The 22,799-nt window shown below is 48.4% G+C and overlaps 1 protein-coding gene across 6 annotated transcripts in view; it reads right to left on the reverse strand.

The window, feature by feature from the left end:
* Positions 1-22,799, reverse strand: part of EPB41L4B (erythrocyte membrane protein band 4.1 like 4B) — a 127,124-nt gene that overhangs the window by 51,017 nt on the left and 53,308 nt on the right. For 5 of the 6 annotated variants that reach the window (XM_081803343.1, XM_081803341.1, XM_081803340.1 and 2 more), the window contains exons 7-15: positions 20,366-20,486; positions 19,192-19,279; positions 18,936-19,024; positions 18,553-18,622; positions 18,285-18,454; positions 15,958-16,067; positions 13,939-13,969; positions 10,396-10,429; positions 6,323-6,387 (exon numbers count right to left, since the gene is read on the reverse strand). In XM_081803343.1, coding sequence (XP_081659469.1) covers positions 6,323-6,387; positions 10,396-10,429; positions 13,939-13,969; positions 15,958-16,067; positions 18,285-18,454; positions 18,553-18,622; positions 18,936-19,024; positions 19,192-19,279; positions 20,366-20,486 — 778 coding nt within the window. Of the gene's footprint in view, positions 1-2,900; positions 4,548-6,322; positions 6,388-10,395; positions 10,430-13,938; positions 13,970-15,957; positions 16,068-18,284; positions 18,455-18,552; positions 18,623-18,935; positions 19,025-19,191; positions 19,280-20,365; positions 20,487-22,799 lie in introns of those variants that run through there. The other variant, XM_081803344.1, reaches the window with a different exon arrangement.

The raw sequence follows: 22,799 nt of genomic DNA on the forward strand, positions 1-22,799 counted from the left end.
TGATATTCTGAGGGAACCACAGAAAAACAAGAGATGATCCAAGACCGGTAAGTACCCGAGTTTCAAAAATGCAAAAAGCTAGTTCTGTTAATTATGGAGTCTCGAGCTTGGCTGTGCAGGCAATACTCCAGAAGAAATGACTAGTTTGGGAACTCTGGGTATGGAAGCAGTGGATCGCCTCAAATAAGGAGTGGTTCACTAAGAAGAAAATAATGCTCAATCTCTGCTCCTTTGTAAAGGGGGTTATTGAATGAATGCAGGTTCTAGATTGCAGGAGGAGGGGTGGTAAGGTGTTAGGGGTTACTAGACCCCTGGGAAGGGTAACAGGGTTACTAGCTCACTGGTGATGGACAAGGTCACTAGGCCACTGGTGTGCAGGGATAGGGACGCTGGTGGTGGTGAGTGGCTTTCTAGTTAGTATCCAGATCTCGGGGTAGTGAACTCTTCTACATTAATCTAGTAATAGTCTCATGGATATATATATATAGATCGACAGGGTCCCAAATGGTGAGATGGTTGTCGGTGAGAAACATCAGAGCTCAGGGGCTGAGAACACGGGCTGGGAGTCAGAACTGCCCGTGTGACGATGTGCAAGCTGCTTAGTTAAACCCGAAGCCTGAGCTTCCCCATGTGAGCAAAGAGGACACCCCCCACCACACAGAGCAGCCGGGAAGATCAGGTGAAGTGACATGCGCAGTGCTGGGAGCACACATCTGGCTAACAGTCCCTGCATGTTACTGCGGATCTATGTCGACCTACTGGGGTTTCCAGCAGCTCTCCAGTATCATCTGCCCTGTAGTAACAACGCATATCATGACACCGACGCTTCGAATGAGAACACCACAGACACACCGGGTCATATTCAGATGATGAAGCTGAAGCCAGAACATAGCTGATGGTCAATGTCCTACTCAAAAGGCAACGCCCTAGACTAGGTACAGCTGTTCAGATACCTTCGGACCAGCTGAGAGATGACGTACTTCCTGTTATCTCGCTAGACGTTTCTTTTTTTTTTTAAAGATTTTATTTATTCATTTGACAGAGAGAGAGCATAAACAGAGGGAGAGGCAGAGGGAGAAGAAGCAGGCTCCCCACTGAGCAGGGAGCCTGACGCAGGGCTCGATCATGACTTGAGCCAAAGGCAGACACTTAACTGACTGAGCCACCCAGGCGCCCCTGGTTAGACATCTCTGTTAGAATGAATGTGGAGTCACTCATTTGCTGAACAGACATTCACGGAGCACCTGCTATCTATCAGGCACTGGGGAACAAAGGCAAATACAGGACAAAGTTCATACTTAAGGAGCGTGCAGGTTCCAGGATGAGATAAACAAAAGAGGCAGTTTTAATGTAAAGTAGTGAATGAAATGTTGATACAGCAGGGCTGAGGGGCAGGCACAGAGTAGAACACAGAAACTGACCCAGTTTGCAGAGATGGGGGTGGTAGGAGTCCTGGGGAGAAGACCATGTCTGAGCAGAGGCATAAGGGGTGAGCAAGAGTTGGGCAAAGGGAATGGGAGTCAGAGCATTCTGGGCAGAAGGAACAGTGTTTGCAAAGCAAAGACGGGAGCAACAGCAGAATATGGTGCACGCCGGAATGACAAGCAGCTTGGTGGTGTAGAAATTTAAACAGGAGGGTAAGAAATGGGGCAAAATAGGCTAGAGCAATAGAACGGAAGCAGACAGCAAAGGGATTCCATAGAGAAGGCCTTGGACCTCACCCTACGGATGCTGGAGAACCCCGACAGATGTCGATCATCAGAATGACTGTGAGGACAATGAGCTCGGCAGGAGCCTGGAGTCAAGGAGACCAGGAAGAGCACCTCTAAGGCAGAAAGAAGATGCCGCTCCAAGGTCAGGGTTGACAAGGTCGGGAGCTGAGCAGGCCTGGGGACTGCCTGGATGTGGGGGGCAATAGGGGGAAGAGCTACGGATGGAGTGTGCATACATTCTTCTTGCGGGTGGAGAATCAGGTGGAAGTCTCTTCTTTGTTCTCCAGGAAGAGATGATGAATTTGCTTTCTGACATGAGTTTGAGGTGTACATGGGATACATGGGTTGAAATGTCAGTCTAAAAACTCACAGGAGCAGTGGGAGTAGTCTGGGTTAGCGATAATGACTTCATGGTCAACAGCCATAAAATGGTGCCAGGAGGAGAAGGCCCAGGATCAACTGTGATGGTGAGAAAGGCAGCGGGCAGAGGAAGGACCCCTGGAAAACACCAACATTTAATAGGAAGACGGAAGGATGAGGCTGTTAAAAAGACTGAGGAAAAAGTCAAAGAGCTAGAGAGCCAGATGTCACAGAAACCAAGTGCACAGAGTTTCAAGAAGCCATGAATGAGTGACCACCACCATCAAATGCAGTAGAGAGAGGCCCACTAAGTTGAGGGATGAAAAGTGGACACGTCATTTAACATCTTGGAGGACATAAGTATGCATCCTGTTCGACTCCTTGGTTGCAGATGACTGAATCCACTCAAGTTATTTTAAACAGAAAGGTATTTATTAGAGGGTATCCATGTATATACACTCTCCAGGAGGCCACAGACACAGGTTTGGACGTCTTTCCACCAGGAACAGCAACAGCAGCTGGGACAAACACCCACCTGCATCACAGGATGGTAATGGGGGAAACCTACTCTGCCACCACTTCACTCTGCTCAGCCCCTGTGACCAGTGACTAGAACCTTCACCACAGATGCACCAGATGAAGAAAAGCTTCAGCCAGGGTGCCTACCAGAGCCACTCTTTCCCAGAGTAGCTTCATTCTAAGATGAACTTGCTCCATCTCACCTAACTGAATGCTCACCTTCAGACTTCCAAAAGCTCACTGTCCCGTTATCTAGGTCATCCGCAAACGATACTTCTGCGCAACATAAAATGAAGATGGAGTCCAAAAAAGCAAGAATAATCTTTATTCCTTGGAAACACATCGGTAAAAATGTATCAGTAAGATTAAAAGTTTCGGAACACATTTATTTGTATGCAGCACAAACACTGAGGATCAAAACATCTGCTAAAACGGAAAACACCTGTAAACAGATATCTTAGGAAAAGTTTATAGGTGACTGACTCTACTGTGCAGGGCGTGTAGCTGAGTCCCTCCCTCTGGACAGATTTTTGTGGCAACCAAAAATAGATCAGATTTTAGCAATAAAATATCTCAAGAGATGTCACTACATTTTTTTTAAAAAGCTTAAAATGGGCCAAATTACAATTACACATATGGAAATGGCGTTTAAGAATTGTTTTCACAAAAATACTAGTGAAAAATATCTCAGGTCTATCAAGAGAAAAAAATGTTTGACTTGTGGCTCGAAATGGGGGGAAATAAATATTTCAGTACAAGTTCTACCCTCAAACACAACACACTGATTAGCTGGAACTACGAAATGACTGCATGACACCCACCCCATCCTATTCTATGGGATGCTTTGGCACAACTTTATTAAAATCCTATATACTTTAATTTGAGCCATAAATGGATCTTGGATTGCATGTTACTTTTTTAAAGAGTGAAGTCCAAGCCTCAAGTTCTATAAATTCTGACAGTGTATTCATAATCATGTCTTCTGAAATCATGCAAGTTAGCAGCACCAATCAATAATTTAAAAAATCATTCTCGTACTTGAGCAAATGGATGCGATGCAATTTGTGATTAGTAAATCTGCTAAGATTCAAAGTGGCCAGACTGCTTTCAGATAGGAAATTCAGAGCCTCCCCGTACACATGTCCCACCTACCCAGTTATATACTTTATTCGGCTTCTGAAAGGGGTAACCCTCTGTTAGAGAAGGGGATTTTGCAGTTTTCCCTCTGAGAAATTTCGTTGGAATGTTAGATCCTCAGACTGAAAATATTAACTTTTCATAGATCACAGAATTGTAGAGCTGGAAGGAGCTTGGCGATCATTTTGTCTAACCCACTCTTTTCAGATGGGGCAAAGGAGGCCACCAGAGGAAAAGGGCTTGTCCACCCTCTGACAGTGGCCGGGGCTGGGCCCCAGCAGCCTCCTCCTCACCCCAGGACTGTGCAGTGCTCTCCGCAGAGCTATCTTCCCATGTTCTCCTGGTGTTATTTGGTCCCGTTCATTAAATAAAGAAATATCAAGTACATAGCAATACGATCAACACAGACTTTTGCTCCAATTTTAAAATCAGAATGTTAAAATGATTCCTGAGCCTTTTAACTACCTTCATTTTATTGAGAATGCAGTCAACAGTAAAATACGACTAGTGATTGTGGTTGTTTGCAAATATTTATATGGATGCCGGGAACACTTCTCAGAACTTTTCCGCAAAGACACTTGTGCAAACACGTCTATGTGATGCCAAGACACTTTTCGTGGGATGTAAGGACATTGTGATGGTGAATGGAGGTGAGATGCTTCAGTCTCTCAAAGTGCAGTCATGAGTTTATCTCGATACACCATACTTTGCATTCCTCCTAAGTTCTTCTGGTTCTGGTCGTGGACATAATCGAAATGGCTGCCACCTCCACTGGCCGACTTTTCCCAGTGCGGTGGCCTGTCATCCTGAAAGCATGGCCTGTTTTGTTGGCAGAGTGAATGGTTAGCGGGAGGGATGAAAGAAAATTCAGAAATGTGAGTGAAACAACACAAGTATGAGGGAGGTGGGCAGGAGAAACCATGAGCTGTATCAATGGGGATGGCTTACAGATGGAAACGAATGGGTTTTCTAAGGTATTTTTTTTTAAATTCAGAATGCAGGTTATCTATCAACGTCCATGTCAAGAGAAGCCCGCTCCACGGCCATACCATCATTTCTCAAAGGGCACCTTGCTGAGCAAGTCAGTCTGAGGAAAGTCAGGTGACAAGGGGTCCTTGGCCAGGCACCGTTGCCAAGAGTGCTGGGCCAAGGAACTCTCTTTTCCTGGGGTAGGTATCTCAGTCTTCTCTAACTTTGGAGAGCCTGATAAAACACAGAGTGCTGGGCCCTACCCCCAGACACTGATCCAGCAGGGTTGGGGTGGGGCAAAGAATGGGCATCAGCGAGCTCGCAGGGCAGGCCAATACCCCCACAGAGGACCCTTTTGTGGCCTCCCACAGAATCCCCTTTGCAAACTGCTGTGCAAGGTTGCGCCTCAGAAGGAAACTAAGGTGGTAAAACAGGCACTAAAAAGTCTAAAATTCTATAAAAATAAGGTCAATAAAAATAGCATTTCTAGAAATCTCTTCTGTTTTCTTCTGTCTGGAAAAGAAACTGCCTTTGCAATACAGAAACATTTAGAGTTATTACTCTGCTGGGCTGACTAGCTTTAAAAAGTTACCCGAGTATCAAGTGTTGTTGATAAAACTGCACTGCGATCCTCCTCCAAGGTCTCCCAACACAAGTGGCAAGAACCATCAAGAACTAATTGCTCTCTTTTGCCTTGCTCCACATGGATTTATTTTCATCACTCCATTCTCTCCATACTTTCTCAAGCAGCAAGGCTAGCAACCTCACCAAGAAATAACTTTATGCAAAGTGAATTCACCAACAGAAAGAGCCTCACACACAAACACCAATTAAGACTGATCTAAAATTCAAATCTGCAAAGGAACGTTTGCCTTTACAAAGCTGGCATCAAAACTCTCAAGCCTGATGAAAAACCCAGCAAGGCAGGTGCCAGTTTACTTGGAAAGGATTGTGGTGGGTTAGGGCAGAGGTGAGAAAACAGCCCTACGGGGCTAGATCCCACCCACTTATTTTCGTAAATAAGTTTTTTTGGAATGCAGCCTCGCCCATTCACTTTTGGGTTCTCTCTGGCTGCTTCGGAGTTACAACCGCAGAGCTGAGTAGTTGTGACAGAGACCACAAAGCTGAAAAGACTCGTTATCTGGCTCGTAACAGAGAAAGTTTACTGACCCCTGGGTTTAGAAAAAAGATCTACTGTCACACACAAAAAACAACCCCCCAGTCGAACCCTGAAAAAAACATCCTTTCAAAAAACCCACAACAAAAATCCCCAAGCTTGAGGCACATTTTTAGTAACAGAATTCTTGGGACAGGAAAATGTTACTTAGAAATTTTAAGTAACATTTCTAACACAAAACCAAACCAAAAATATCTGAGGTTAGAATGCCTAAAAAAAAACCAAAAAACAAAACCCAATTCATTTTTATTTCAAAAAGCATAACTTTGGTAAATCCAGACTCATCACTGGCTTCCTTTGCTTGGCAAATTATTAATCTCTGCCATGACACGGCAACCCTTAACAGCTGTTTCTGATGCAGACTTTTGATTCCCAAGTAGGTAGAATTCGAGTTTTTCCAAAGGGAGAACTTTCGAGAAAGTACAGCTCTGTGAGCTCAAGCACTTACCTTACATTTGGAGAGTGAGGGTGCCACCGAGGCTGGCTGGGGTGGATATTGGGATGGTACTGAGGCTAGAAATGAAATACCAAACTTGATTATTCGATGACCTTTTGATTTCAATGGCCTTCATTTACTTTCCCTTTTACTGGCATCTAGCTGAGGGGCCCAGGGCTGTGAATGGAAAGGCTCTAACGAAACCCTGGCTGGGATGTGGCTTCCCAGGAGGATCACGTTTCCCCCACGACAAAGGGTGGGGGGATGGGGAAGGCATCTGCCCAGAAAGGGTCCCCTAGAACCCCCAGGACAGGCAATATCCATCTCCCTCAAGGGAACAGACGGAAGACACCCAAGATAGGGGGCGAATGGTAAGTTCAGAAACGATTTTCGTCATCGCTGAGAATGACAACAACCGTGCCTCAGAGTGGCTTCTGCAAATGCAAGAGAACTGGACAGGGACACCAAGGCAACAGGACTGTGGGCGGTCTCTTTCTCCCTTGTTTAAGCAGCAAGAATATTTTTCTAAAATATGATCCAAAACCCAGTACCAAACCTCACCCCCCACCCGGTTGCCATCAAAAATAAACAAAACCCCAAACCACCCAGAGCACTTATTATCCTGATGGATGGATGGATGGATGGATGGAAGGAAGGAAGGAAGGAAGGAAGGAAGGAAAGAAGGAAGGAAGGAAGGAAGGAAGGGAGGGAGGGAAGGAATTTGTCCGTTGAAAGATGGGAAAACAGATCCAGACTGGTGACTCACAAAAGGACCAGAGGTGAAGACAAGGCAGGCCTAGCTGGGTAGTAGGGCCATCTGTCCACCTCTGGCCTGCAGAAGGCAGTGGCCCCAGACATGGCCAGAAGCCAAGGGGGCTTCTCAAGGCTAACTTTCTGTGCGGCACATTAGACCCTGCTGACTTTTAAGTCACTATTGTCTTGCCACCATTATTCTTTTAATTATTTCTTCCCCTTCTTCTCCTTTCCCTGCTGTTTTGGTTGATAAGCACAAACCTGTTCTGTATTGTGGAAAATTCTCAGTAATTCTGTTCATTCCATTTTCAGGAACCAAAGATGCCCTCCCTCCCTGCCTATTCTGTCTTCTAGTGGCCTCTCTCTTTCAAAGATACCTCTCAGCAAGCAAAGTGTACAGCCCCTAAAAAGACATGCTAGAGGAAAAGGATCCAGAGAAAAGATCTCAGGAGCTGAATCTGAGAGCGGACCTCTCTCAGGGAGACAGAGACCCAGAGTTTAGGTGGTTTGCCCAAAGCTGAATGCTTCAAGTGTTTTGGTCATACAGCCAGGCCCCAAATGAGGCTCCACCAGTTGGATCTCCAACAGAAGGGAATAATCTAGAAGAGAAATGGACCTCCTATTCTATTCCCTGTTTTCAAACACAATCAAATCAGATTCATTAGTGCAAGGTGGGTACCTCATCCATAAAGACCTGGAAGGATATTCCCAAAACTTCCTTTGTCTCCACACTCTAAAGCTGTCAAGGAGCATTTTTTAGTGTTAACCCAAATGGCTCTCACCAGGGCAGTTTTGTCCCCCTGGGGACAATTGGAAATATATATGTGCACTTTTGTTTGTCACGATGACGACAGGATTACCTTTAACTACCGGGGAGAAAGAGGTAAGCTAAACATCCTGTAACTCTCGGGACAGTCCCACAATGAAGAACTGTCCCTCCCCAAACGCCAACAGTGTCCTTATCAAAACCACAGCAATCCATCCTTCTTTGCAGCTGGCTGAGCTCGCAGAAAGATGGACAATGCAAGGCCATCCTCCTGAAAACCCTTCTCAGAAATCAGACGCTTACCTAGATCAGCCCACTTCTCAGGACGTTCTCTTCCTGGTCAATTCACTTCCAAACCTTGATAGAGCAACACAGAACCTCTAAGGCTTGGCAAGGGGTAGAAGACCAGGGGTTGCCAAAGATGTTATGAGAAGAACAACGTCTAGGTAACAGATTTTGTGCCTGGAGTTCAATGGACAACTGTTTCCATGTTCACTCTGGGCAGGGAAGGCTTTACTTCATTTTCATATTTTTTCATGCCTTCAAGCAGGGACCACCCATCCACAGCTCTTCCCTTCCCCCACAGCCAGCCTCTCACACCTGAAAATCCCTCCAAACCAAAAAGCCAACCTGTGACCGACAAGATTCAAGAACCTAAAGAAGGCAACGAGATTGGGAAACCTGGCTGTTCCCCTACCAGGTTCAAAGCACTTTTTACATGTTATTCCCCCAAACTCAGAAGTCATGTCCAAGTTCTGCACGTTGTGAAGATGATTTCACGTACAGAAGATGATATCACAAAATTCTTCTGAAACATACTTTGGAGACCTAGTCAAGATCACGTACATTGGGATCCCACCCCCATCTAAGGAATTAATATCTACAGTAACAAAAGATCAAGAAGGACACTAACTAAAATAATGCTCCCAGGAAAACCCCTTATGGAGTAGCTTCTTACTCGTGACATTCAAAACCAGACTGGTGAGAGGAGAGTAGTGTCCTTGGATAGAACCCACCCAGCACAAGAAAAATGGCCCAAGCGAGGAGGTCATCAGACACGGATGCTGCCTCTAAGCACAAACCTAGTGAGGGACACATTGTCAGTGCAGGGGGCGCCCCTCCCCCCGGCTGCTCATTAGAACCACCATAGGTGCTCAGAAGGTGTCTGATACCCAGACCCATCCTCAGAGCTTCTGATTCAATCAGTCCCGGGTGAGGCCCGAGCACTGGTTATGTTTTTAAAGCCTGCCAGATGTGCAGCTGCAAGATTGAGGACCACTGGTGTCAGTGATTATCAATCAGGAGGATCAGAGAAGGCTCCGTGGAGGAGGTGACTTCTGAGGAGGCTCTGGAGGATATTTTAATGTGCAGACAGGTAAGGGAATTTCAGGCAGAGAAACATGGACAAAGGAACAGTGGGAAGAAATTATGGGGCCACGATTATGTGCTTCTCTGGGAGCTGAACACATGATGTGTGATAAGGAGCTGGGAGGAGGGGGGAATAAATGTAGAAAAGCATGTTGGAGCCAGGTTGTAGAAGGCCATGAATGACCAGCAAGAGCCACCCCCAGGTATGGGTGGGTGGGCAGGCAGGGGGTGGGGGCCCTGCTTGGCCACCCGGTAGAAGAGCAGAACACCAGCCAGGGAAACTTCTCTGTGCTTCTTCTGCAGGCTCAACAGGCCTGGTACAATGCTCTATAAAGAAGGTTCTAGAAACCAATGCTCCACTGATATTAACAGATACACTATCCAAAAACCCAGCAGGCAGGGAGGTGAGGCTAGTTTTTTGGTTTTTTTTTTTAAAGGGGGGAGGGACTGTTCTATCGTCAAATGATTTGGGGAAACAATGGCTTAAAAAAAAAAGTGTCTTTTTTGGCAGGATTTCTCAGTACTTTTTTTTTTTTTAAGATTTTATTTATTTATTTGACAGAGAGAGAGACAGTGAGAGAGGGAACACGTGCAGGGGGAGTGGGAGAGGGAGAAGCAGGCTTCCTGCAGAGCAGGGAGCCCGATGCGGGGCTCGATCCCAGGACCCTGGGATCATGACCTGAGCTGAAGGCAGACGCTTAACGACTGAGCCACCCAGGCGCCCCTTCTCAGTACTTTTGACACCTGGATGGGCACTGTAAGATCCAAGAAGGGGAATGAAGGGTTCACCATCTCCCAAACATGTGACTAAGACATCTCTTCCTGGAGGCACATCTCAAGGGACTCAACGTTCTTGAGGCCGAGAACACACTGACAAAACACGGCCTCACTTGAGTGCCCCTAAGAGGTTGTACTTGACCACCCAGAAACTTAAACATATGTCCCTGCTGTTTGCCAGCTAACAATGTTAAGAAAAAATAGGCCCAGCTGAAATGACCAGAAGGGACCAGGGGTCATGGAACAAGGCTCTCCTCTTACTGTTTTCTCAAAAAACAAAAACAACCCCTCTCCCACCCACCCACAAAAAATGTTTTGTTATTGTTTCTTCAAAATTTGGCTATAAGCATAATGACTGCTTGAATGCAGAAAATTTTGAAACTTTAACTGTTAATGAAAATCTTTAAAAGCAGTATCTCACCTGGTAATTATGGACTTCGGGATTTGTTTTAGAGCTAAAGAAAAGAAGGGAAAAACTGTAATGTAACAGGTTGTAAAGCGGCATTATTCGTGATTTATTTAACCATCATCAGCAAATCCTACCAACACTGTTAGGAACTTTCACAAATGCCGTTTCTTTTTGGTTATTAGCTGTTTAAATGAACATATAAATAAGGCAACCAAACAGCAACTTCTAGTCGTCACTTTCGAGCTCACAGATAGAAACATGAAGGCAGTATTCCAGAATCCTGCTCGTGATGTCATGAGCTCCCCTCCCAGGTCTGCACTGGCATTGCTGGGTGGCCCCAGGGCAGCTCCAGCCACTCAGAGCTTTCTCCAGCTGCAGGGAGAGCTCAGCCTCTCCTCAGCATCTACCGTGGTGGGTCCTGCTGCTATCAACAGGGCTGTGATCTGGCCACGGCTCTGGAACGCTCATTCCATATAAGGCTCTGTACTGGGAACCTCATATCTGTTACTATTTAACCCACACAACAAGGCTGTGACGTCAATAACTGGTACCACCTCATTTTACAGATAAAGGCAAGGTTGCCTAACAGAGAAGTGAGGAAACCTGTTCAGGGCCAGCCAGCTAGACCGTGGCAGGGCCAGCACTGGAAGGGACATCTGCTCGATCCCAAAGCCCACGTACTTTCCACAAAGCCAAGCGGGCCCCCTGAGGGTCTGAGAAAGGGTTCCGGGCTCCTCATGCCTGATTCTAGTTTGATGGACTCTTAAGTATAACTATTCTGGTAAAAAAAAAAAAAAAAAAAAAAAAAAAGATATATATATATTTATTTATATAGGTATATTTATATATATGGGCAGAGAACGCCAGCTTCATGCGTAAAATGCAACCAACGTGTTTCATACGCAAGGTTGGCAGGAAAAGCACAAACAGTGCAATCGCTGGGCTACGTTGCTAGGGTGGTGTGCTTGACATCAAGGTTTATTGCTTCCCTGACAATGAGAGAAACATTTCATTGTTATGAGTCTAGCTTGGGGTCTAAATGGCTCTGCATTCCAGTTTTCAGAGAGGGCCATTGCACAGAGCCAGGCTCTGGGCCAGATTCACCTCCAGCTGGATTTCACCAGGAAGCTTAAGTGTTTTGCAAGGTGCTATTTTTCTGGTATCACCTCTGCAGCCCGGAGCACAATTTCATCCCTGGCTCCCACAGCAATCCTACTCACTCTGGGATCCCACAGGCTGTGAAGAGCAAACTGAAGAGCTGTGAACAGTGGTTATTAGTTCATTTGTTCCTAAAGGGTATATTTACTGTGGTTCCCCCCCTCCCCAGTGGACCCTTTTTTTTTAGTTTGTTTTGGTTCCCAATATATATAATTTCCACTAGATGCTAAAAGGAAAATATAATTTTATTAGAGAAAAACAAACAAAACAATCACGTCCTTAGAAAGCAAAGGAAAGACATGTTTTAACTCACAAGCCCTTGAGAATTCAAAGCAAGACACGCTGACAGGTGCAGAAAGGTGCGACTACTTTGGGCAGGCTACCTGCCATGGGGATCCTAGAGACGGGCATGCCTGTGGGCCTGCAAGGAAGCCATGAAGTAACCCTGCAACCACCTCCCTCCCTCAGGGGGCAGAGTATGATGCACGGCAGTTCGATAGGACTCTGGAGCCCCTTCTTTAGGTGCCGAGACGTGAACCCAGACACAAGAGTCAGCTGCTGGCCCCCCAGCAGAAAGGCACTGTGGGCGGAGTTTGGAATCAGAGACAGAAGGCCGAGTTCCCAGCTGTGTGACACAGAGGCTAGTCATGTTCTCTAGCACCCTGGGGCCCTGCCAGGTGTCTTGGGCTGCATGGTGGGGAGGGGGCAGAAGAACAGGCAGGCGCCGGCCTTCTCCTCCCTGCCTGGCTTCACCCAGAGCAGCTCTACTTTCGTCTGTGCTCAAAGCTGGGCTTCCAGGTCAGGATTCTTCCAGGAGGCGAACATCAGAGGCTAAGAAGTGCGGACCAACACTGATCTAGCCCAACCTCCCTGTGTTCTGTGGAGGCCCAGAAGGAAGGTCTAAGGCCCCAGAGCTGGATGAAAGCAAGGCTGGGGGCGAGGCGGGAGGCCTCCTGGTCCCTTGGCCTGCATCCTCATCACCCACCAGGACATCGGCTACCCACTCCACCCCCAGGCCGGGCCCTGCCACCTCTCTGGAATACCTGCCACAGTCAAGCTGTGCTCACCTCCAAGATCTTCCCAGCAGCCTGAGACCTGTGCCTGGCAAGATCCAGGAGCCAACTAAAATGGGCTACCAGTGGCTGGAGCTTGGACACCAGGGCCAAAACAATACAGCCTGTGATTCTCTAGCATGACGGCTGTCCATCTCAGCCATAGCTCACATGTGCAAACAGTTGTTTCCGAGAGAGAAAAAGAGGTCCATGCGAGGTGGGATGGTGCTTCTCCCCTGGGCCACACACCAGAATCACCTAGGCGCTTTAAAAAACCAGATGCCTGGGTCCACCCTCTCTGAGCTGGATGCAATTAGCCTGGGGCGTGGCCTGGCTGAGGAGGGGCTCTCAAGGCTCACCAGGAGATTCCATGTACAGCAAAGATCAAGAACACCCGGGCTGGGGAAGGGGCCAGCAAATCACACCCCGTGGGCTGAGCCTGGCCCACCTGCATTTACGAGGAAAGTTTTATTGGAACACAGCTGTGTTCTTTCACTGACACACCGTCTCAGCTGCTTTTGTGTGCCCAAGACAGAGCTGAGCCGCCAGGAAAGAGAGAGCACGGCCTCCCAGGTCCAAAGTATTTACGATCTGGCACTTTACAGGAAAAGTTTGCTCACACCTGGGCTGGGAGCTTCCGCCTCGTGACGTGTTCTTTTGTCTGCACGACGTTCAGTAAAGGTGTTTTAGTCAAGGGCATCTATGCTGTACGACTATATTTTTTTTTTTTTTTTTTTTTAAAGATTTTATTTATCTATTTGAGAGAGAGAATGAGGTACAGCGAGCATGAGAGGGGGGAGGGTCAGAGGGAGAAGCAGACCACCCGCCGAGCAGGGAGCCCGATGCGGGACTCGATCCAGGGACTCCAGGATCATGACCTGAGCCGAAGGCAGTCGCTTAACCGACTGAGCCACCCAGGCGCCCTATGCTGTACGACTATAAAGCGTGCACGACACGGAGCAGATTCAGCATTTGCTCTCACGGAGCTTTTGCTCCAGAGCTCGGCCTCGCGTCCCCATCACTGCCGGAAATACCACCAGCACAGTGCGGTGTATACCTTCCCCTCACCTTTATCTAAAGCCCACTGTTGTCACAAACAAAGCACAAAGCTATGCCAACAAAGCAGCTGCGTTTTAAAAAAGAAAAAAAAAAAAAACGTCCCAGAACATTCTATTGTGTTCTTACTGAAAACCAGGAGGATGGTACAGGCGGGCAGCAGGAAAAGGGGGGAAAAATCATCAGGTGACTCACTCTGTGGTTTAACTGTATTAAGGAAAAAGTCAACATTGCAAATAAAGACAATAATTAGAGAGAAGAGCTGTACCCAGAGTCTGGGGGCACTTACCAGAACTGAGCCGCTATCACCGGGTTGCTTGCTTTAAAGGAAAAACAGAAAGGTGTGTCATCTTAGAGAGCTGTCACTGTTTACCACGCGAGGACAATGACCAGGGTGGAGAGTTCTGTGATCTCAGAGGGGTCCCGACCCCAGGAGGCAGAATCTTCACCTTAGCTACTTCTCCTTTCTGGAGGAAAAGTCTCCTTTCCCCTGGGCCAACCCCTCCAATTCACCCAGAGAATGCTGAACACGTGCCTGGGGCCAGGACCTCAGATGCAGAGATCAGAGACAATTCTTGCTGTCAAGGAGCTCACAGTCTTGACAAAGAGACAGAGAGGTGTGTCAAATCAAAGACAGCATAACGGGATGAGAAAGGCTGAACTACGAGCCGGATTGCACTGGGGAGCTTGGGACAGACATTTCTGGCTGGAGCAGGGGTGTGTGTCTGCGGAAGGGACCATGGACAGAGCTAGAGGTCCTTTATCTAGACTCCACTTCGGTTTGTAAAGGGTGCAGCATGGAAAAATCATCAAAAGCTTCACAGGGATGTCAGAACTCTGGCTGAAGAAAATGCCAGTAAAACAAAAGAGGGAAAAGAGGATAGAGACTGGGAAGGAAAGTAGAGGAGAATCAGAGAAGCCGTGGTCTGCAAGAGCCCCAAAGCCACCCATGGGGGCAAGGGTCAAGTCAAAGGTCACTTCCTCCCTCTGCAGTGGCTACGCCAAGGGCTCTTTCCCTTTGTGCCTGTGCACGCCTCCAGGGCCTGGGAGCTCAGCAAGGTCTTGAGATGGCTCTATCTTTGGACAACACCATGAAGAAGTTCTTCCTTATTTGGAGTGTTTCTGGACAACGCTGACCCAATGGACCACAGCAGGCATGAGGCCTGACAGGGAGGCAACACAGCCCTCCCTCTCCCCTCCACCACATCACTTGTCACCCCCAGTTCCTGCAATCAATCACCTTCATCCACCGTCACTCTTCTCTGGGCACGCCCCAGTCCTCTCACCCTCTGGTCTTTCTTGAAGGTGAGGCCACATTTCCTGGGCTCTGGCCATTTTTTCTCCATTAGGGCAGCCAAGAATGACTTTAGAGAGCTTCTGGCTGCCATGGTATGCACCATTGGTTCAAAAAGGCAGGAAACAGTGGGGAACACAAGGTTAAAGATTCTAGAAGGGGGACGAGTATAGGTGTGGGTCCCATAAAGGCCTGCTAAGTCCCGAGTTATACAAGGAAAATCTATGGAATAGCCACTAGGAGTAAGTGATATATAGGAGAGGGCCTGGGGGGTTGGGAGTACAGAGGCCGTGCCATGAACGAGCCCACAATTCAATGCTAAACTAGGTGCCCCGAAGGGAGGAACAATCAAGCGTGGACAGAGGAGAGCTAGGAGGTGGGATGTGGAGGCTGGGTTTAAACGAGCTGCTTGCTCATTCACTGACTGGTCCTGTATTGGGAACCCGGCCTCAGACAGGCGTGAGACCACATTAGTAACTGACAGACAAGGCTCAGGGGGCTCTGGAGAGGCGGGGGAAGGGCAGGCTAAATTCAGGGGCAGCGTGTGTTTGGATGGACCGCGGGACCTGAGTCCAGGATTTAAAGGTTCTGGATCTGCTCTTATGTGGACAGAATCCTGGTTAGCATGAGACTAAAGTCCCCATTTGAAATTGTAAGATGGAGGAGAGAAAGGACTATTTTTCCCTCCAAGACACAGCAATCTCTTCCACGGACAAGAAACGTGGTAACCTATGATATTCCTAAGGTCCCAGGTGCAACAGAAGCAAAGAGGCACAAGAAAAGAAGTATGAAAAAGAGGGAGAAGAAAACGAACACATACAATGGGAAAAACTAAAGACAGTGAACAGCAAAAGTGGCCTGATTCCCCTCCAGAGAATCCCTCCTGTTGGGATTCTTTGGAATGACAGAGCAGAATGGCAGAAAGTTCCTTTAAGAACTGCTTTACCAAGCTCCTCAGGGCTTAACCCACTAAACCGTAATATAAAATTCCAGGCAGAATGAACAATACCCTACCTTTGAATGTCGAATGTCTCCGGGATGGATAGCGTTTACTAGGCTTCCGCTCGAAGGTGCTGGTTCTTCGTAACCTGGTTCCATGTGTGGCTTGATACTCTGTCCGCCCACTGAAAAGTAAATATTTCATTGCATGTTACCGATATCAGAATATCAGTACATGAGGCGTATTTGGAAGCACACTTCTATTTTCAAGAGCTCCAATGTAAATTTCAACTTATCGTGAACTCATTTGGTGAAGACACACTCTAAATTTGGCCTTGCATTGGGAAATCAAAGCTTTGCCAAATCCAAGCTGTATTATAGGGGCAGATATTTCCACCAAAAGACAAAGCCTGCAATTTAGGTACCAGCCACTTGGCTCCACAAACCAAGCAGGTCCAAGTACTCGGAACATCTGACTGAGAGAAAACGACGATTCACAAATAAAATAACCTTTCATAACACACATTACGTAGACATTTATCTCTTCTAAAATGCTGTTATCAATGACCACTTAAGTAAACCTTGGCCTTCCTTACTATGCCAAGGGAAACCTGACTTCTTTCACCAAGGCCTTCTGGGTTTCAACCACCGTGTGGCCTTCTGCCGTTTCCAGGACATGCACTGTTTTTATCCGAGCTGCTGTATTCCAGCCACGCTCGGTTGATGATTTCTCACACAGAAGGGGCCACTTGCTACCCGCTCTAAGTGCCTCCAAGGGGCATCCTTGTCTCCAACCTCCCCTTCCTTCTTCTGCTTCTCTTCAAGGAGCAGAAGAGAGCCTGGGCTGGCCAAATCCTGGGGGAGTTTCCTCCCAGGATGGAAAAGCCCGCCTTGGCAACCATCCCAAAAGCCACTTCCTCACACAGTAGATAAATCTGAAATGAGCACATTTTTTGGCATATTCAACAGAGTTCAAGGACATGCCATGTGTGGGTAGAGGTTATGAAACCAGGTGAGGTTTTAAGGCTTATAACAGCGATTCAAGATCTGTAAACAAGCCTCAGAAACCAACCCTGGGAAGGCATTTAAAATGCACGTTCCCAGGCCTTACTCATGAACGCACATATGCATGCACCCCATTGATTCTGATTACAAGGGTCTCGGATGAGGTCATAATTCCTCATTTTTAAAATAAGCCCCCAGGGAATTTTTATGTATTTTGAAAGACACGGTCTTAACAATCATAAGTAAAAACACGTGAAAAATTAAATTCTTCATGTTTTCGGGGTCTTTTCAGATTCAAATATTTACTGAGCCCACCCTGGGTCACTTGCACACACAAGGACATCTGCTCTCATTCTTAATCATCACCAAATTTCTGGACGTTGGCGCATGAAAGGCAATAGAGTAGTGGTTAAAATATAAGACCCAGATTGTCTGGGGTTCAATTTCAGCTCTACCACTTAACTGGCATGACTCTGGGCAGATTATGCAACCCCTCAGCCCTAGTTTCCTTATCTCATGGGGATAATCAGAGGACCTATGACATTAAGTCTGCTGCGAGGACTGCACACTGGTTCATGAAAAGCTCTAGCACAGTTTGTGTTCTATGTCTGTCTACCTCACGTGCACTGAGCACTTAAAGTGTGGTTGGTGAGACAGAGGAACTACATTTTAAAGATTGTACTTATTTATTTATTTGAGACAGAGAGAGAGCACAAGCGGGGGCGGGGGATAGCGCAGCAGAGGGAGAGGGAAAAGTAGACTCCCCGCCGAGCAGGGAGCCTGAGACAGGGCTCGATCCCAGGACCCTGAGATCATGACCTGAGCCGAAGTCAGATGCTTAACCGACTGAGCCACCCAGACTTAAATTAAATATTTATTTAATATTAATCTTGGGGCGCCGGGGTAGCTCGGTTGGTTGAGCATCTGACTCTTGATTTCGGCTCAGGTCATGATCTCATGGGTCGTGAGATGGAGCCCTGAGTCGGGCTCTGCACTCAGCAGGGAGTCTGCTTGGGGGTTCTCTCCCTCTGCCCCGCCCCAAATCGCACACACACATGCTCCCTCTCTCAAATAAGTAACTTTTTAAAAAATTCATTTAATATTAACTAATCTTACGGCCACATGTGGCTAGTGTCTACTGCTTTAGTAAAATGGCACACTTCCAGCTACATGTCGGTGATTTACAATTTTGTTATTAGCCCCTTTTTATCCACAAGCACATGGAGGCTAAAAGAGCTTCAGGGACTCAAACGAAGTTAGATCTCAAGAAAGAAGCAGGGACGGGATGTCCGACTCAAGCCTCCGGAGATAGATCCATTTATTGCTCTGTTCACGAGAAACGTCCCTGCTGCCCTCCTTCGAAACGGGGTAGCCACGTCATGAAAACCAGTGCCCACCTGAATCTGAAGCGAGACCCCAGCCGGATAAAGTCTGATCTGTTCGATTTGCTATTTCCTGGCATCCGCAGTCGGAAGAAGGCGTGATGCTCCACGGCACACTTCCAGAGGTGCTTGCAGGTTCTGGCACTGTCCAGCCGGAATACGAACGTATGTTCCTGTTCCCGTCCCTGACAGGCGAAGCACAAGGTGCTCGGCTCAGTGGGGGCCCGTGACCTCAAAGAAGCATTACTTGCAGCGAAGAGGGAATACCAGGGGCAAGGCTTACCTGATCATCATCCTCTACCACCACCAATGTCAATTTGCTCTTCTTAAAATCCATTTTGGTAATCTTAGGCCTGGTCAGAGAGAAAACATCTTAAAAGTGCAATCGGCAGGAAGGCTGGCTACACAAACAGCAGTTCCCTTTTCATTTTTTTTTTTAAGTTTAGATTTGCTAAAGAAATCATTCAATCATTCAAGTGTGATTTATCCAGAAGTCTCATGGCCACTGCGAAACACCCGCAAATGCAAGAGTACGGTGTGTCGTTTTTTTTTTTTCTTTTAAAGCAAATCTGGGTGTTGCCAATATCCCTCAATAATCATCCATCACATATAATTCCACCACAAAATAGGAAAAGACATTTTTAATATTAGACAAAACTAAATTACCAAAAGAATAAGCCTATTTTGTTAGCTCCTTCAAAGATTAATATGCCTGTCGGGGTCAGTCCAAGAGAATATTCACAGCCATCTCTTCCCTACAAATAAACGAAGTGACAATCGGTAGAAGGTTCTAACAGGTCGTCACAGAGCAGAATGCAAAACAGTTTCCTCGCCACGTTACTTTGTTCGCACACTGTTTACACGTGGCCCAGTCACAGTACGCCCCGAGAGACCCCGTGACTTAACCGCACACAGTTCTTACCCTGACAACGTGCATGTCTACCCCATACATTTCCAGCCACTTCGCTTTATTCAGATAGGACAGTTCCGCCTGGGCAGGGCTCTTTCCCCTTAGAAAAACCAATGGAAACACATGTAAACTGCAGCTCGTACACCCACAGGATTCTGAAGGGCACAGCCACCCTAGGGGATGCTCTGCAGCGATTAAGAGAATGAGGGACACCGATTAGGATGAACAGGAAAAGACTCCCATGGACAGATTGTTCCCTGATTAGAAAGATGACAGACAGCAGTGCTTATAATGTGAGCAGGGAAGGCAACAATTTTTTATGTGTGGACGTGGTCAAGTCCACGGCAGGTAAAAAGGCTGGAAAGCCACACCACTGGCTGCTAACGAGGACAGGCTGCAGAGAGGATGGCGGGCGCGGGCGGGGTGTGGCACCGCGATGCCACGGCCACACCTTCCTCTCCTGTTTCCACGTGGAACGAGAGTGGGCTAGCGTCACCTTCCAGTTCCAAAAAAAGTCATGAGGCCCCTTCAAAGGATGGGGGGACAGGAGGAAACTAGGCTCCGTTTCTGAGTCCAAGACTGACTTGGAGCAGGTGTTCGGGAAGGTGGGCTGGGAGGGCAGAAAGGCATGAAACTGTCCGCCTAGGGAGACCCCGAGGAGAAGGAGGGGAGAGCCTCGACATAAACAACAAGGCTGGATCTAGCTGCGGTGACCACGTGTCCTGAAATAGAACACTGCACAACACGCGGTCTCAAATACGAGTGTCCCTGTAAGGGACAACAGGGCCACCCTCTAAAGGGTTTACTCTAGAAGATTCGGGTCACGGACAGAGAACCGGGTGTGGGGGAACACACCGAGGCAGAGCCTCCTTGCTCTCTCTAGGAGGCCAGGTGAGCAGCAGTGTCCCTGGCAGGAACGAGCCCATCGGGACCAGGCTCTGTAATTCAGAGAGCAATGGGAGTGCGGTGCGGTCCTGCCTGTGTATCCCAGTATCTCAGGAAAGACCGGGGTCGTGGGGGCCTTTGGAAACACAGGACTGAGAGGCATGGGCAAGAAGTGAAGAGTTGGGAGCTGCAGTTTTGTGGTCTTCAACCAGAGCAACTCTACTGGCACATCAGAGTCTGACACATGCTTACGGATCACGAAAGAAACACATCAGAATGCGAGATGGTAGCATCTCGGTACCTGCACTCTTTCCATCTCTGGAAGATATCAAATTCCATCGCTTCTGTCTGATTTGGAATGAACCGAAACTCAGACACAAGCTCTGGCGTGTGTTCTGGAAGCTCGCACTCCCCCAGCTCCGCTGCGAGGTTCATGAAAGGGAAGAAAACAGGAGACGGTGAATGCTTTCGGTGATTGCTGCAGCCAGGTCCAGAGGCAGTTTGCACAATTATAAAGCACAGGTACCCCCACGTGGAGGAGCCCCTCCTTTCAGGAGGGCTGAACTCCCACCTGGAGCCCACACGTACATCCAGAATCTGAGAATCATCCTCGTGCCCTCCCCATTGGGCAAAACACCATTATCTCAGTTATGACTGCCTTTCTCTCGACTGTTTTCCCTACCCGAGGAGGCCCAGATTATATTTCCCCCGTGAAGTGGTAGAGCCCAGATCTGCAATAAAAGGCAACTGCAGGGAATGAGGACCTGCTCTGAAACATCCATTTAAGCAGGCTCTCGCTAAGGCCGAGGCTGCAGTGCTGGAGAGAACCAATCAAGAATTCAGTACATGTACAATCTGGGGGAAAATATGCCGGGAGGGAGAGGGAAGGAGTGAGGCAGGAGGGGGGGAGGGAGGGGGGGAGGGGGTGACAAGTCAGCCAGAATCAGGAGGAAGACGCTAGCGCAGAAGAGGAACAACCACGTGAGCAGTCCCAGCAAAAAGCCCGAGGCGCCCTGCACGCTACTGACTCTCACCAAGCACCCCACAGAATGAAGGGCCCGAAGACACAGGGGGGCCTCAGGCCTCCAAGACACAAACGAGAAAATCCACTCTGCCCACTCTGGACCCCACCCCTACAGCTCAGGGAGCAGCTCCCAGGACATAAAGGAATCCTCCAGAGGTTTCTCTAATGCCCTGCTACTACCCAAAGCGTCAGCATCACCGGGAGTTTGCTTACGGTGCCCGATCTCAGGCTCCACCCCAGACCTACTGAAACCAAACCTGCCTTTTCACTAGAAGCCCAGGTGACTGGCACACAGGGTAATTCAGAAAGCACGGGATCTGCACCACTGGCTTTTGAACTTGCATGTGCATCAGGATCACCCAGAGGGCTCGCTAAAACACACACTGTTGAACCCCATCCCCCAAGATTCTGATGCCATAGGTCTGGAATAAGGCCTGAGAGTGTGCATTTCTAAGTTCCCAGGTGATGCGGATGCAGCTGATCCAGGCACACACCTTGAGAACCACAGCTCAACACAACAAATCCCACCAACTGATGAATCAGCATATGTCTGAACCCCTCCAGTCGTAGCAACTCACTAAGTACCCAGCAACCTTTCCAATCCCAGAGCCCACCTTTCCGGAGGGACCCCAATGGGCTTGCAGAAGTGGATGAAACTTTCCTGTCCATACAGATGCAAGCTCAGAGGGGCCGTGGGAGGGCTGTACGAGACGCTGCCTGACAGAGGGAGGGGACCTGGTGAACACTTCCCCACCTGACCGAGGCCTTTCATTTGCAACTCTGACGTGGACGGCACCCTGAAATCACCAGGGTGGTCTGGGGCAGGGTGTGCAGCTACTCGGTACCTCGGGCAAAGTCACAAATGAAGATTCTGCTCTGGAAATAATCACCCAGCGAAGATGAGGGCTGGGCTCCCAAGGCCACCACTGACCTGTGACCAAGCGCTCACCCTGAAACTGGGGGGCTGGCGAGGCTAGAGGGGCAGTCTGGGACGAGAACTCCTTCCTACGAACCACCCTTCCCCTGAACGCACGGGCCAAAGTGGGGCAACAGAGCCCTGGGTTTAGTCCTGTCTCAGCGACACTACTAACATCATCAAGCGCGGGAGGAAGAAACCGGACGATGATAAGGTTTTCCTGAGACCGGGCCTGGGGGCCAGTGTCCCTCCTCACTGTTACTGGACTAGAAGCGGCCTGAGCAAAGCCTGGGACACGTATGCTGACACAGCATGCCTGCCTTCCGAGAATCTGCCGGCCAAACGACACTCCGTTGTCTGTGAACTCTGCCGCCAGGGTCCTGGCCGCGGAGGGTGCGGAGGGAGGCGGAAACGGCTCAGACACAGGAGGGCCGGGACCCGCCCTCTACCATCCACGGTCCGTGCGACCTGGGCAAAGCCACTAACCGCTCTCCACCTCTGATGCCCCGCCAGTAAAAATGGGGACTACTGCAAGGATGAAAGAAGGTCATGGGACACACAGCAGGCGATGGTCCCATTCTCCCCCCGCAGGGGGAGTGGGAGAGGCAGAAGCAGGCTCCCCGCTGAGCAGGGAGCCCGATGCGGGGCTCGATCCCAGGACCCCGGGATCATGACCTGAGCCGAAGGCAGACGATTAACGACTGAGCCCCCCAGGCGCCCCATCTTTCTTTTTTTTTTTTAAGATTTTATTTATTTATTTGAGAGAAAGAGAGAGACAGAGATAGCGACAGAGAT

The sequence above is a fragment of the Leptonychotes weddellii genome, chromosome 14 (genome assembly GCF_054177405.1).
Source record: "Leptonychotes weddellii isolate Sample4059 chromosome 14, ASM5417740v2, whole genome shotgun sequence".
Classification (NCBI taxonomy): domain Eukaryota; kingdom Metazoa; phylum Chordata; class Mammalia; order Carnivora; family Phocidae; genus Leptonychotes; species Leptonychotes weddellii.